The sequence below is a fragment of the Pan troglodytes genome, chromosome 2, assembly GCF_028858775.2.
Source record: "Pan troglodytes isolate AG18354 chromosome 2, NHGRI_mPanTro3-v2.0_pri, whole genome shotgun sequence".
Taxonomy (NCBI): domain Eukaryota; kingdom Metazoa; phylum Chordata; class Mammalia; order Primates; family Hominidae; genus Pan; species Pan troglodytes.
In genome coordinates this window covers 117,657,928-117,674,724 of record NC_086015.1, presented here as the reverse complement: position 1 = coordinate 117,674,724, position 16,797 = coordinate 117,657,928, and the positions used below count along the sequence as shown (strand labels likewise).

General features: G+C 41.5%; 1 protein-coding gene across 50 annotated transcripts in view; it reads left to right on the top strand.

The window, feature by feature from the left end:
- Nucleotides 1-16,797, top strand: part of ZBTB20 (zinc finger and BTB domain containing 20) — an 830,436-nt gene that overhangs the window by 788,420 nt on the left and 25,219 nt on the right. For all 50 annotated transcript variants that reach the window (XM_054682140.2, XM_054682141.2, XM_063806117.1 and 47 more), the window contains one exon: nucleotides 4,688-6,292. In XM_054682140.2, the coding sequence (XP_054538115.1) occupies nucleotides 4,688-6,292 (1,605 nt within the window). The remainder of the gene's footprint in view (nucleotides 1-4,687; nucleotides 6,293-16,797) is intronic.

Here is a 16,797-nt window from a genome sequence, read left to right as displayed (position 1 = left end):
GGCCCTGCCACTTGACTTAGGCTTATTAACTGGACCAAAATTTATATTGGTTTTCATTTGAGAGCTGATGTTTCCTTCCAAGTCCAGAGACTTCAAATCCCCATCCCCCTCTGTAGCATCTTACCCTTGCACTAGTCTCATTTTATATATCCTTTTGCTCTCCTGATTGAGAAAGAACTGGATTTCACACCTAATTAAAAGAGATTGTATTGCCTGCTGTTTCCTTTCTTGCTCATTTTCTCTTGTGAGCAGGCAGCTTTTTATTCTCATGCTAAGTCCTATCCCTGAACCCCTGCAGCTTAAGGGACAGGCAGGAGCAACGTTCCTGCAAAACAGAGAGTCAGGCCCTCTATCCCCAATTCCCCACAGGCAGATTTTCCCTTCGGTACTCACCCCTGCTTTAGCCCCGTCTGTGTTGTGCTCTCGCAGAACAGTCTCTTAGAATACATGATGACTTTCATTACTGCAATTCCTTCCATGTTTCGAGGGAATGCCATCACAAGCTGACTCTATATTTTTACTCTAGTAAAAAGGAGGTAAGTTATTATTTTAAAACACAGAGAACTATTTTTATCACTATTTCATTTTGCCATCAGTTTTGTGTTCATAACACTGTGCATTTTTTATTTTGGGTGGGGAAGAATCCCCAAATACACATGATCACATAATCTATGTAAAGTTTTGTGGTTTTGTACAGTTGATAGGGTTGGGGTTTGGGTGTGTGTGTGTGTGTGTTTTTTTTTTTTTTTCTTGAATAGCCCAAATGCCTATTCAGTGCCAATCTAAGAAAGAATAGAGTTAGCATTTTCACACCATTCCTTCCTATACACTCCCTGAATAACCATCTAATCAAGATTTGTTTTCAATGGGGGACAAATCTTCTACAGTAGAGTATTTCAGATTTATTCCATTGGAATCTATACATTAATGCCCATTGGATGAAAAGGACATGCTCACAAAAGCCTGGACTTTGCCTTGCTGTGGCAGAAACTTTTTCCCACTGTATTAGTGTTAAAAATAAAAGAAAGCCTGGGAAAGGAATTGCCTCAGCATTGTGTGCTGGAGGAATGAGGCATGCTTGAATGGGGAGGCAGGGTCCCCCTTCGCATCTGTACTCATATCAGCAAAAACGATTCAGCTTTTCATGGCTGTTCACTGCAGTGTGGGGCCAGTGTACTCAGGGAGATATTTAAGAATTGTGTCTATAAAATTCAACCAGGCATGTCAGATCAGGTTGTGTACGTGTGCAGGTTTAGGTTTGTCTCTGTGGTTTTTAATGAAGTTGGTGGCAATATTATCGCAAGAGTCTTAACTCAGACTATTTAGTAGATAACTTGATTGTTTAGATGAACAAAATTTGCAATCCAATCTGGTCAAACAGTTTGGATTTTTCTCATGAAATTGTGTGTGTGTGTGTGATTATCTGTGTTCATTTCTTATCTCTAAAGCAACCTTCATCATTACTTTCAGTGTCTTTCTTTTTTCTCTGCTGAGAATTAAGATAACTCTCGATCTTTGGGCACTTCAAGTTTCATTCCTCAGTGATCCACTGTTATGCAGTGGAAAAAGCTTTAAGAGGCATAGTTTCTAATCCCAACACTGCCATGTGCTACTGTGCAAAACTTTGGGCAAGTCATTTAGACATTTTGAGAGCCTCAACTTTCTCTTATATGAAATAGCAATAATAAGACTTGTCCTGAAGGGCTGGGCACAGTGGCTCATGCCTGTAATCCCAGCACTTTGGGAGGCCGAGGCGGGCAGATCACCTGAGGTCAGGAGTTTGAGACCAGCCTGGCCAACACGGTGAAAACTCATCTACTAAAAATACAAAAATTAGCCAGGTGTGGTGGCGCATGCCTGTAATCCCAGCTACTCGAGAGGCTGAGGCACAAGAATCGCTTAAACCCAGGAGTTGAAGGTTGCAGTGAGCTGAGATTGTGCCACTGCACTCCAGCCTGGGCAACAGAGCAAGACTCTGTCAAAAAAAACAAAAAACAAAAACCCTGTTCAGAACACACATAGGATTGTTGTAAGGAATAAATGAGATGTTACATGTAAAAAAGTTGTATACACTGTCAAACACTACATGGATACTAATTATTGTGATAATTGTGATAGGGCTACTTCCCAGAATTATCTGAAAGAAAACTGTCATATATGACATCTCTAGTGTTATTGTTGTAACTAATGTTATGAGCAAATGTATGTTTAAAGAGTGTTTTCACTTGTGTAGAAAAAAATGTTGTAATAAATCCATCCTACACAGAGATGATCACAGACACAACCAGTTTTACTGCTTATTGTTTTACTTAAATGAAAGAGACCTTGGTTATAGTAAAATTGTATATAGAAAATCCTAAACCATAGTGCCAGTTAGTTGTCTTACTTCTTGCACTGTGACATCTAAAAAAATGAGTCCTTTAAGTTACACAACTGAGGCTATGTCAAAGCATCACAGCCTAAAAACATGAAAGCCACGCTAAATCACGGATAGGTATAGAAGTAGCTGGAGGTAGTAGTGGACAAAGCCTTTCACACAGCTTTACAACAGAGCCGTGGATCCCTAAGGGCCAGACCTCAGTAAGGGGCAAACTATGCAATATAATGAAGCAGTTAAGAGGGTGAATTCTAGAGCCAGACTGCCTGGGTTTAAATGCCAGTCTACCAGCAATTGCCTGTGTGTACTTGAGCAAGTTTCTTAGTTTCTCTGGCCTCAGTTTCCTCATCTGTAAAATGGGAATAATATCATCTACTTCCCATGGTTGCTGTAAGATTAAATGAAATCATATACAGAAAGCAGTTAGAACAGTAACCCCTAAAAAATGTTACCTTGTGATTACTATCATGGTATGTATGTATGGTGAACTCAGCAAGAACTTGAAATTTGGTCTGCTGCTGATTGAGCTCCTGAACAGCCCTTCCTGGGTTATTTGTGCCTTCCTTTGGGGCCATATTTTGTGTTAACATGGTTACAGGGGATTTACCTTAATTCTTTAATCTGGCAAAGAGAACTTGTCTTATATAAGTAAAAACGATGGAATCTGTAGCCTAATACAATATTTTAGGCACATAACAGACCTGATAGAGTCAGAACGAGAAAGAATGCTCTTATACAAATTAGTGCAAATTGTATTATTGAACATTTATTAAGTTAAGCTCATACCATGTGAGGGTGATTGAGTGAAGCAAGGTAGAAACGCTCATTGAACTCAGAGTTTCCTGAACAAGTCTTCTGTCGCAAGGTAGAGCAGAAAGAGTTTGAGGAGGTAGGCCTTCTTCCTATCTGCAGGCTGTTACCTCTCAGGTGGCTTCTCACAAGACAGAGAGATTTGGGTCCAGGCCAACAATCAGTGCTTGGGCCATTTGGTTTTGAAAGCCCACTTATTTCACTTTCCCAAGCTGATTGTTCAGTTGTAAAGGCAAGAATGGGGAATCTGATTGAAGAATTATCTGGAGGGGGATTCTCTAGAGCCATCTGAGAGATGAGCTAGAAAAATAGAAAAGCCCTAAGATCTACTGCTGTAGCCACCTGTTTTCTTTCTCATTCTGAATCCAAATCTTATCAATAGTATCCCTTGCCATAACAGCCTACGTTATAGGGTGGCGCTGGGTCAGGCTATCCGCAGCCTCCACATAGCTGTTGCCTTCCTCCTGGGAGCTGTTTAATACTTCCCTGTGGCAAGTACATAAAGCACCCTATTACCCAAGGAGATCATATATCCCACTTCTGGTTTACTCTTGCTATCCTGGCCTAATTATTAACAATGCTCTCTTTCACTCTTGAAAGTGCCCTGTTTGCATAATAAATATGATCACCAATGTACTGTAGTCTCCTGGGTCAGAACTGCCATCTCTGACCTTTTTAACATTCCTCCTTCATTAAGCCTCAGAAAATTCAAAAAACCTTCCATATCACATGCAACCACCCTAGAAAGTGCTCAAACAGGTTGTCAGAGATGACAAGAAGAATGAGTAGATACAGAAAGCAGCCATGGAGTGCCCCTTTAGCTAGCAGATTGCTTTCTGTAGCCCATCCATCATCCGGAAAGCATGATCATGACTGTTTGGTAGATATCTTAGTCTGGGTTGAATTTTCCAATAATTTTTGCATACATGGTGTGGGTTTTGATAATATGCCATATGACTTAATAGGAAGGGGGTTTATTTGTTAACTATGAATATGGTCACTGTGTATGAATAAAATAAGGGACTTTGATAAGTTGGGGGAAATGTAAACTTTCCCAAAGAATCTGGGCTTAGACCTGTCTAAAGTGAAGGCAAAGTAAATAAATACATAAATAAAAATAAAGTGGAGGTTTAGTGTTCCATAAGAACAAGTCTTCCATTTGCCTTTCAGTTCTTTGCTGAAGCTGTAGGAATAGCAGGCAAACAAACCATCTGGTTATTAGGCCACTCTACCTCAGCCGAAGCTCTGGGGAGTTAATACGGATACCCAAAATGGCTGCGGCACTAAAGGCCAGAATTGGAGCAAAATTCAAGGTCCTTTTCCCTCAGGTCATCGTACCTACAGCTTGTATGCTGCAGCCTGTCCATCTCCCCACTTGCGTATGTAAGGGCAGTGCTTCTAGGAGCCATGAGCATTACTCACCTGAAACCTAGGTATTAGGAATGCAACCAGCTAGATCTGACCCATGCCCTGTTTTGTGTCTGCGTTGACATGCTGCAGGTGACATCAGTTGCAAGGGGATGACCGAGCGCATTCACAGCATCAACCTTCACAACTTCAGCAATTCCGTGCTCGAGACCCTCAACGAGCAGCGCAACCGTGGCCACTTCTGTGACGTAACGGTGCGCATCCACGGGAGCATGCTGCGCGCACACCGCTGCGTGCTGGCAGCCGGCAGCCCCTTCTTCCAGGACAAACTGCTGCTTGGCTACAGCGACATCGAGATCCCGTCGGTGGTGTCAGTGCAGTCAGTGCAAAAGCTCATTGACTTCATGTACAGCGGCGTGCTACGGGTCTCGCAGTCGGAAGCTCTGCAGATCCTCACGGCCGCCAGCATCCTGCAGATCAAAACAGTCATCGACGAGTGCACGCGCATCGTGTCACAGAACGTGGGCGATGTGTTCCCGGGGATCCAGGACTCGGGCCAGGACACGCCGCGGGGCACTCCCGAGTCAGGCACGTCAGGCCAGAGCAGCGACACGGAGTCGGGCTACCTGCAGAGCCACCCACAGCACAGCGTGGACAGGATCTACTCGGCACTCTACGCGTGCTCCATGCAGAATGGCAGCGGCGAGCGCTCTTTTTACAGCGGCGCAGTGGTCAGCCACCACGAGACTGCGCTCGGCCTGCCCCGCGACCACCACATGGAAGACCCCAGCTGGATCACACGCATCCATGAGCGCTCGCAGCAGATGGAGCGCTACCTGTCCACCACCCCCGAGACCACGCACTGCCGCAAGCAGCCCCGGCCTGTGCGCATCCAGACCCTAGTGGGCAACATCCACATCAAGCAGGAGATGGAGGACGATTACGACTACTACGGGCAGCAAAGGGTGCAGATCCTAGAACGCAACGAATCCGAGGAGTGCACGGAAGACACAGACCAGGCCGAGGGCACCGAGAGTGAGCCCAAAGGTGAAAGCTTCGACTCGGGCGTCAGCTCCTCCATAGGCACCGAACCTGACTCGGTGGAGCAGCAGTTTGGGCCTGGGGCGGCGCGGGACAGCCAGGCTGAACCCACCCAACCCGAGCAGGCTGCAGAAGCCCCCGCTGAGGGTGGTCCGCAGACAAACCAGCTAGAAACAGGTGCTTCCTCTCCGGAGAGAAGCAATGAAGTGGAGATGGACAGCACTGTTATCACTGTCAGCAACAGCTCCGACAAGAGCGTCCTACAACAGCCTTCGGTCAACACGTCCATCGGGCAGCCATTGCCAAGTACCCAGCTCTACTTACGCCAGACAGAAACCCTCACCAGCAACCTGAGGATGCCTCTGACCTTGACCAGCAACACGCAGGTCATTGGCACAGCTGGCAACACCTACCTGCCAGCCCTCTTCACTACCCAGCCCGCGGGCAGTGGCCCCAAGCCTTTCCTCTTCAGCCTGCCACAGCCCCTGGCAGGCCAGCAGACCCAGTTTGTGACAGTGTCCCAGCCCGGTCTCTCGACCTTTACTGCACAGCTGCCAGCGCCACAGCCCCTGGCCTCATCCGCAGGCCACAGCACAGCCAGTGGGCAAGGCGAAAAAAAGCCTTATGAGTGCACTCTCTGCAACAAGACTTTCACCGCCAAACAGAACTACGTCAAGCACATGTTCGTACACACAGGTGAGTGTTGCCCCACCTGAAGGCCTGGCAGCAGGGGCTGAGGGGGCTGTGGGAAGGCAAGGTAAGAGAGCAGGTAGAAGGGAAGGTTTGGGATCATCTTTCAGATTTTAAACAGACCCCACCACAAGCCTCTTCTAGAAACCCCAACTGTGTTCCTCCCATCATAAGAACAAAGCACCCTGCCACCAAGAGACACCGTCACAGGAACCCTTTATGGAGAAGGGATGTCCTAGGGATGTCCAGACTGCAGAAGAGAAGACTCAGGTCATTATATAAGCCATATTCAAGTATTTGTGTTTCAGAGGCAGCATATTGTAGTCAGGAAGAGCTTGAGCTCTAGAGCCAGATGGCCTGGGTGTAAATTCAGGCTTAGCCACTACTAAACCTTGTCGCCTTGGAAAAATTACTTAACTTGTCTATACTTCAGTTTCCTTGTGTATAAAATGAGAATAATCGTGATACGCCTTCCTTATAGTGCTGTTTTGAGAATAAATTAATACATGTGAAGTCTTTAGAGTACTTCCAAGCATATAATAAGTGCTCTATAAGTGGTAGCTATTATTAAGATGGTTAAGAGGAGGAGACATTCAGTTTGTATAGTTTGGCTCCAAAAGGTGGAACTAGACCAATGATTGGATGCTATCAGGAGATCCTTTCCACAAAATAAAAGAAAAATTTTGTTAACAATCAGATCTGCTCTAATATCAGATAGACTGCCTTTAAATGGAGTGAGTTTCTGTAATTAGACGCATTCAAGGAGAGAATAGATGAACATTTTTAGGGATTTTGTACACAGGATTCAGTCATCAAGATGGGCAAGATCATGTTTCATCCCTGGATTCTATGATTCCAGAGCTAAGATCTTCTGATCTCTCAGCCAATCCTTTTTCATAGCTCCATAGTGGGACAGAGATATGGAATTCCCATAGAATTGGGCATTCCATGGATGTGCCTCCATATAAGTGAGCACATAAGCGATTGTGATTTCACCTAGATTCTCTTGGACCTAAGAATACCTACAACAGCGATGATCATTATATTTGAAATTCTTTTTTTTTTTTTTTTGAGACAGGGTCTCACTCTGTCGCCCAGGCTGGAGTGCAGTAGCATGATCTCAGCTCACTGCAGCCTCAACCTCCTGGACTGAAGCAATCCTCCCACTTCAGCCTCCCAAGTAGCTGGGTCTACAGGCACATGCCACCACGCTCATTTAACTTTTTTATTTTTTGTAGAGACAGGGTCTTACCATGTTGCCTAAGCTGGTCTCAAACTCCTGAGCTCAAGCCATCTGCCTGCCTCAGCCTCCCAAAGTTATAAGATTACAGGCATGAGCCACTGTGCCTGGCCTCAGAATACCCTTATTAAATGACAAATAATTTACCAGGGAAAAGTTACATACTCGAATTCTGATACATGAAAACAAATTAGTTTCTCAAAACAACCTTGTTTCTCAGATCAGCTAGTAGGAATCCAAGAGAGAAGACATAAAACAGCGAAGTTTAGATTGGGGACTGAAGGGAAGGAAAGCAACAGAGATAGAGGCAAGGCATCAAACATGGAATTGTACAACTGAAATAGGACATTGCTTAAGATAAACTTTGCCTTCTTTGCAGGGTAATGTAAGTCAGGACATTATGTAAATTAATGTATGTACTTCTATGAGAATCAGTTTTTAAAGATCACAGTATTCACACTTCCAAATAAACAGAGTGACTCACTACTGAATTTATGAAGAAACTTGGGTAGTGGTGAGTCGCTTTGTTTACTTGGGATAAATGTGAATGTACTAATAACCAGAGGTAAATCACAAGAAATTTTCCATATGGTATGGATATCACCATTATTAGGTGAATTAATCAAATAGTAATGTTTTTATTTTGTAGCATCTTATGATTTATAGAGTGCTGTCACATAGTTTATATCCTTTCCTCCCCTGGATAGCTGATTTATAAGCCATTAAATTAAGGAACATGGGGGAGGGGTGCAGGAAGGACCATCTGTGAAAGTATCTCCTTAACCAAAGTTGACTTTGCTGGTCTTGGATCCATAAACATATCTGCTCTCCCCTCTGTACATCTCTTCAAGTAGACCTATCAGATGTAAAATTCACACATTCTGTTAGATCACATAATAAAATAAGTCTTTAAATTTGCAACATAAAATTTTCAATGTACTACCAAAAAGTATCTTCGTGATGTATAAATACATTTCTCCAATGGATTCACTGAAGGATTCTGTGGTTAACCGAGATAACTAGATTTGGACATAAGAAAACCAGCAAAGGATTTGTGCACTCAGACACAGATGCAAAAGCTATAGGTAGAGTCATTTTATAAATCTGAGTTATGCTTAAAATGTGGACTTCAGTTTTCTAGTAAATTATGAACATCCTCAGTAAATTATGAATGTTATTATAATGATGTGTATAATATAGCCCCATCTGAAAATAATAATGTGCATATGTCAATCAGGCACCTAATTTAAAAGAAGTAATGCTCTTCCCTTTCATTCCAGAATTATTTGGCAGTGGCAGTTTGGAAGTCCTATCAGTCTTTCAAGACTATTGTCTAACTGAAGGATCCCCTAACCTAACAAAGTTTTAGAACAATTGGTCTAGATTTCAAAAAGCAAGACAGCCAGAACATGTGGAAATAATTCAAGACCTGGGTTCATTGTAGCTTGCATTTCCAAACAAAGTTCTTTTCAATTTCTAGGGAAAACATAAAAAAATTGAGCCTCAAAACTTTCCAAGAGCCCAGTGGAAGTGATAAAAATTCAAAGCAAAAAGTCCAAATGTTAGTATAAAAAGATTCTAGAGAGCATGGGGATACTTGTAAGAGTAGAGTTGGACTCTGTGTTCCCACCCATACTCTAACCAAAAAGAGTCCTAAAAAAAAAGAATAGCTTGACAAAGTTAAAAAGAAATTTGAGTTCTCTCCATTACAGCTGCTATGCAAACCAATAGACCTGCAGAGTAACTGTCTTAGCAATTCAGTAACTCCAAAGTTTAATATAGATGGTAGTTGCTTTCAACAACTGCAAAGATAAATTGTGTGTGATGGTACACACCAATAGTCCCAGATACTCAGGAGGCTGAGGCGGGAAGATCACTTGAGCCCAGGAGTTTCGAGGCCAACCTGGGTACCTATCTCTTAAAAAAAAAAAAAAAAAAAAAACCTGAAGAGAATAAATTATAAGATTCATATTCCAATTAAAATCTTGTACTGCTCTATGTTAATGATCCACATTCATGAAAGAAAGTGTTTGGGGCCAGGCATGGTGGCTCACGCCTGTAATCCCAGGACTTTGGGAGGTAAAGGTGGGCGGATCACTTGTGCCGAGGAGTTTGAGACCAGCCTGGACAACTTGGCAAGACCCCAGCTCTACAAAAACTATAAAAATTAACCAGGCATGGTGCTGCATGCCTATAGTTCCAGCTACTTGGGACTCTGAAATGGGAAGATCACTTGAGCCCAGGAGGCAGAGGTTACAGTGAGCGGAGATCACACCACTGCACTCCACCCCGGGCAACATAGCAGGACTCTGTATCAAAAAAAAAAAAGAAATCTGTTTGAGACAAAGAAGTAGTCCATCATATTGGCTTTGGAGCTAAGCTCTACCTTTAAGAATCAAGGAAGCTTTAGTTGTAAAGCATATTTCATAGTGATTATAACCCAAAAATTTAAAGTAGAGGCATAAATGAAAGACGATTGTACTGTAATTAGATGATTTGGATCCAGTTTTGTTTCCTCTAAATGCCTGTGTGTCCTTCAACAAGTCAGTTAATTTCACAACCCTCTATTTCTTTGAGTTTAAAATAAAAATGATTTTTTCTGCCTTTTGATGTAAACGTATGATGCATGTGAGAGCTTTTCAGAAGAGGCAAAGTGTTACTTAATTAGAAAAATAAAAAATCCTCATCATTATTACTTTTCGCCCCTACTACCCAGGAGACACTTAGTTTCTTTGCTCTATTTCCTGTCTCTGAATAATACACGCTTGACATGTGTCCTTCCTCTTTGGAATTTAAACTCTGAAACTCCTTTATACTCCTTAGATTGCTCTTGAATATTCTTCATAACAAGAATTTTTTTATTTCTTAACAATTTTTATAACAGTAAAAGAAAATTCCTCACCTAACCACTCTTTATCCACTGCTAAACAAACCACGGAGGACTTCCTTATCTCTAGGAGTTTCTTTCATTCACTTACTGCAGCTTCATAAAAGTTGTGAGAAAGGAAACTAAGAGTTAAGGGCATGTTTGAAAGCAACAGAATTAGAGAGAAAAAAACAAAGATAATACAAACCATCCTGTCAGGGAAGAAAGCAGTGCTCCCCTCTACCCCCTTCATCAAGAGAAAAAAGCAGAAGTCAAATAAAGGAATGGAAATGAAAGGGAAAGACAGAGAATACAAGAAGGATAAGCCTTGGTGTCAACGTGGATGTGGAAGGCAAGCAATAGGGCAAATTCAAAGATAACCCTGGAGCAGTGTGATCCCTACACTAGCAGCATGCAAATTATGTTCCCCCACCCTTCACCCCCACCCCAGACATCCTAAATCAGAAACTCAGGCAATGGAGCCTAGCAATCTGTGTAACAAGCCCTGGTTCATGCTGAAGTTGAGAATCAATTCCCTAGAGAGGTGAGCCTGGGTAATTAGAAGAATGGCATCAGGTTGCTTTTGTTACATAACATTTTTTAAAATTCCACTAATAAGAATCTGTTTAGAAAAAGTAAATCAAAATTATGGATCAAAGCTTGATTTTGTAGTGGATAAATTATATCACAGAAACTAATCACTCACATATAAGAGGTAAGTTGAGTCTTCCAAATTACATAGGTCACATGGCAAATGTATCCCTTCTGGTATTTAGCAGGACTGACTTGTATTATTCATATCATCATGTATTATCTTTACACCTTCCCTTTAGAATGTAAACTCTGTGAGAGCGGAAACACACACACACAGAGACATACATTTCACACACGTATATATACATGTATATCACACTTTCACATGCCCATTCATTTGGTCAATGTGCACATTCGCTGAAAACCACCTGATCTCCAAAAACTATTGAAATAAAATAAATAAAAGAAAATTTTAAAATGTGAACACGCTTTCCAGGAGAATTTAATTCAAGGGACTTATACACAGATACATTCTTTTCACAGCAAGAGTTTTAAATTTCTTTGTTTTTTCTCTTTTTTTATTTGCTAGAGAATATATTGTACACATATCTGTGTTCACACTGTCGTGTTTTTTTTTTACCCACAAGAGATAAATATTTTGGCGTTTTCTGAATCATATTATCAACAGCCCGTTCACTGGTGACTGTTTTTAGCCCATTGGTATCCTCTGCACATACGGTAATTTTGCTTATTACTTTGAGAAGTTCAGCTATTTCAGCCATGAATTCAATGTAAATAGACATAGTAACAATAGTAGCATAACAATGTTGGTGATTGGGCCATAATAGTCATATGAAGATAATGTGTTAATCCTCATATGGAGCTTGGACTATTAATTATATCAAGCCAGTGGGTGTAAAGTAACAAGTATAAGGCTTGGAGTGAGAAGGCCATGATATTACCACTTTCTGGCTGAGTCACTTTGGCTAAGTTCTATAACTGACCTAAGCCTCAGTTTTTCAGATCTGTAGTACTTACTTTACATGATTGCTCTTTGAATTGAATAACATAATTTATGTGAAAACACTTAATTATGAATGCTGTAAAACTATCAAAGCCATTAATATGTGTTATAGTAGCATCATACATTTTGTAGCATAATCCAGAGAACAAGGAATTGTTAACAAGGGAGAGGAAGATAATCTGGTTGGGCTAGTATTATACTCTCAGGTGTTACTGACTTCTTAGATGACCTTCAAGATGTTAGTACAACTCTCTACTTGGAGATGCTATTTTCTGGGGATGTTAATATCCACTCTATTCACAAAATTTTAAGAAAAGTCAAGTAGCATGGATGAAACTCTCCAAAGTTCTGCTTAAAACTAAAATATCTTAGTTGTCACTGAAGCCACAGATATTTTGTGAATGCAGCATGTTCCCAATAGGCAGTCCCTCTTAGCCTCACAGTCCAAGCTGGCAACAGGATCACATCCCAGGGAATGAACAGAAAGGCTGGCAGGCAATCACACCGCTGATATCTCAGGTGTGTGGGCCCCCCATTTTTTTTTTGAGATGGAGTCTCACTCTGTTGCCCAGGCTGGAGTGCAGTGGTGCCATCTCTGCTCACTTCAACCTCCACCTCCCAGGTTCAAGTGATTCTCCTGCCTCAGCCTCCTGAGTAGCTGGGATTACAGGCGCCCACCACCACGCCCAGCTAATTTTTTGTATTTTTAGTAGAGATGTGGTTTCACCATGTTGGTCAGGCCGGTCTCGGCCTCCTGACCTCAGGTGATCCACCTGCCTCAGCCTCCCAAGTTACAGGGATTACAGGCGTGAGCCACGGCGCCCGGCCGTGTGGGCCCCCTTTTAAACAGACGTCTCTTGACGGAGGCTAGACTCTGCAGCCAGTAAAAGCTCCATATGATTCCATCTGAATGTACTTCCATTGTTAATATGGAACCTTCCCCATTTTCTGGTCGTGTCTTGATGTTCCCCATTCAGAGGACCTGGACTTTCAAGTGTTCCTTCTGCTTTCCTCACCAGTGGCCACCTTCCGCTACCCACCTTCTCCTCTTTCTCCTCCTTCCTTGCTGCCTGCTGTCTCATCAAGCACCCTGTCTTGGTTTTTTGACCCATCACTGTACTCACGAAAGAGGAGGGCATTGTACTAGGGCAGATGATGGGGAGGCAGAGAGAACAGGAGAGTCAGGTAGGAACAGTGCTTCTGAAAAATCTCCTGATAACAGCATTCATTGTCTTTTTCACAGCTCAGGAGAAGCCTTGGTTAAAATGAGGGGAAAAAAATCAGTAGAATAAGTGGGTTCTTGCTGAGCCCCCAGTGCAAGAGGTTCCTATTCAAAACTGGGGTGTCTTTACCCATTAGGATGGCTTTTACTTGAATTTTGTGAGCTTCAGGCAGAACCCTCTGCATCTTCTAACCTAAGCAGGATCTTTCTTCCTTTTCTTTTTTTTTTTTTTTTTTTTTTTTTTCACTTTTCAGTCATGGTAGAGTTAAGTGTCAGAGCTGGTCCTTGAGAAGAAGGTGATGAGCAGGCATTGAAAAATTGAGAAAAACGTATACTTTAACCACGCCCAACACCCTTGGCAAGGCAGTAAAGGGCACTGCCTCCCCCTCAGTTTCTTCCCTTGCTGTTTGGTTTCTGTGCCTCCAGTGCTCAGTCACGGGTTTCCTAGGAAATCCTCTGTCTGTGCTCTGTGCTGACATTTTATTCATATACCACTTCTTGCCATTCGCATATGTAATTGAGAGAGTAGACGATACCTTTAACTCTGAATTACATAGCTGCAATATAATCACTTGTTTTACTGATTATCTGAAATAATTTTTTTAAAATTCAGGATTGACTTCCATATGCCATGCAAGTCATTTCGCAGTTGGTTTCATTTATCCTTGGTTCCTTTGTGATGAATGGAACAGTTTAATTTTTCTTAAAATGACCACATGCTCTGTACTAAGTGCTTTATCTCTTCAATTTTCAAAACGCCTTCACGAGACAGGTACTTACTATATTATTCTCAAGTTATAGATAAGGAAACTGAGGCTTATAGAGGTTAAATGACATGCCCAAGTCACTCAGCCAAGGAAATGGAATTCATATCTGACTCCTACATCTGTATAGGCCCAAAATGGATCATTTAAAGTGAAGGAACTTATATGACCTTCCCCTTGATGTTATAATTCAATTATCCACTTTTTACTTTGTGTCCCCTTCTGACAAATCAGACTTGCCATTCCTGACCATAGGCTTAAACCTGGAAAACCATCTCTGACCATTTATCTTCACTTTTTGTTTCTTTACTTGGAGAGCAACAATCGACAGACCTCATCCATTTTATGTATAATGTCTAAAACCATTTTGGGATTGCTGTAAGTAATATGCAAGAAAATAGTGGGAAAAAAAATTTTCTTAAAACACAATCATTCATTCCTGCTGAGTGACTGCGTTTCAAATTCATACAGAAATGAAAGTTGTGAGCACCTCACTAATCTGAAAATATACCCCATTTAGTAAGACAGTTTCTGAAATACCTACACTTCACCATCACAGCACCTTAATAATTATAGAGAGCACCTTCCTTTAAGGAGCTCCCAAGTTCTTTGCAAACATTTCTCTTTATTAAGTAACATACCATTGTTCTGTGGCAGGGAAGGGAACAGGATACTTTGTCTTATTTAAAATGTGAGACTGTTAATGCATTCAGTGACTAAGTGGGTTGCCCTTGGGTCATTCACTGACAAGGCCAGGACTAGAGTCCTCAGGGGTTGCAGTCCACCATGGACTCAGGACCACTAAATCCACAAAGGACCATGTGCAACTGCCTGGTCCAACTCTTCACATACAGAAAATGAAATAAACCCAGAGAAATGAAAACACTTAAAAAGCCCAGGGTCACATGGATAATTAATGGTAGAACCAATACTACATGCACGCAAACAACATACCTATATATGCTATGGAGAGAAACATGACAACTGTGAGGAATCAATTTATAGACAGATTAGAAGAGTGTGAAAATAAAAAGTCTTCATCAGTGACCTTGCCTCGAGGAAAAACACACAGAAGGTGAAAGTTTCAAACAGCAGAGCATTTTAACATAGGTGAAGTTTCAACTTCTTAGCAGCCAAAATACCATCTGGAATTTAAGGCACGCTTCCCATAAAAGGTGACAGGTGGACACGTTTTAAATGATAGTTGGCCAGCCTATCATAGCCTCTATAAATCGTCTGAAAGCATGAGGATAACAAAGACCAGCTGACTTCCAGGCATGTTTACAGCTGACAGAAATGTTTCAGCTAAAAACATGCATGACTGTCTCTCTTAGGGAATCTCTTACTTCAAAAAAAAAAAGGTACCAATGTAAACACTATGCATAGACTGAAGTCTTCAGCAAATTGAAATTATTAGCAATGAGGCTTCCCTAACCTTTCCTGTTTTAATCTAAAAGTAAAATTATCTTCTAACCATGTGATCTTATGCAGCATACTGTCTGGTCAGTGTGCTTCAAAACATATCTGTTTATGTTTGAAAACACAACAACAACAAATTCCTGATGAGAGAAAGTTTAATAAAATGGATCATGAACATACAGCACTTAATACCAACCCTGCTACATAGTCAGCACTTAATACCAACCTTGCTTCATAGTAAGCACTCAATACATGGTGATTGTTTTCATTGCTGCTATTACCATAATACATCAAAGCTCTCCTATTTCATAATGGGAAAAAATGAAAAACAGTCAAGGCATATATTTTAAGTGGAAGTTAGCTCAAATTTTAAAAGACTTCTTACCTTGATGCATAGTCCAAATGTTGAAATATTACCCTAAGGAGTTTCAGAGGCTTTCAGTTTTAGTTTGGATCATGGAAGGATTTTTTTCTCTGAGGTGAGGGCCTACACTGGGCAGTCAGTAATGAGGTGGTAGAGATGGACCAAACACGCAGTTCATCTCACCTGTCAGGAGCAAAGCTGAGAACAAACAGCACAAAGAAAACAAGTCTTTAAGTAATTATCTTAAAGAGATGCCACGGACCCATGGACTTTAAGAATACCTCACGCACTGAGTATTATTATTTACCTTACTGTTTGTAACAAACTTGATCATTTGGTTTCTAAGCCACACCAAAGCAGTAAACTGAGGAAAAACAAGGGTTTCTGCCAACAGGCTGAGAGCAAAGGAGGACGCAGGAAAACTATTTTAAAAATTGACCCAAGAGTTCAAAAAGCATATGGAAGCATTTAATGGGGGTGGGAGGTATCCTTGTAATAAGAATACCATGCATGTATTCCCACACTGCTCTTGGTGGTCTGCAAAGTGATTTCATATGTATTTTATGTCAACACCAGCACAATGAGGTAAGTAGGACTGTATACCTCAGAGGCATTTGGTGATTTGTCAGAGTGGAGTGGAGTGTGTTGGTGCCCAGATTTGAATAGGATCATTTGAGTCTGATATCATCATGTTGCCCACCGCCTACTCAGCCTCTACACCCGATGAGGCCAATCTGCAGCTCACTACAGTCAATAGAGAACAGGCAATTAACCCTTAAGTTATATTTTAGAAAGATTTCTGTCTAAAATAGATAAACTTGAAAGTATAGCTCTTCAAAATAACGTATTCCTATGTTGGCAAATATTTTCCAAACTCACAATCAACACATAGTTGTATTTCTTAGACTACTAGAAGTGGGGACTTTCCCCAAGGAACCAAGCTATAGTGACCAATATCCTTAGTTCTCAAGGATTCTAGAGCACCCCATGTCTCCAAAGATCTTTCTTCTCTCTTATTTCTTCTATTTGTTTGATAATGTTAATGGGAAACACTAAATCCCCTAATCAGGACACTGAA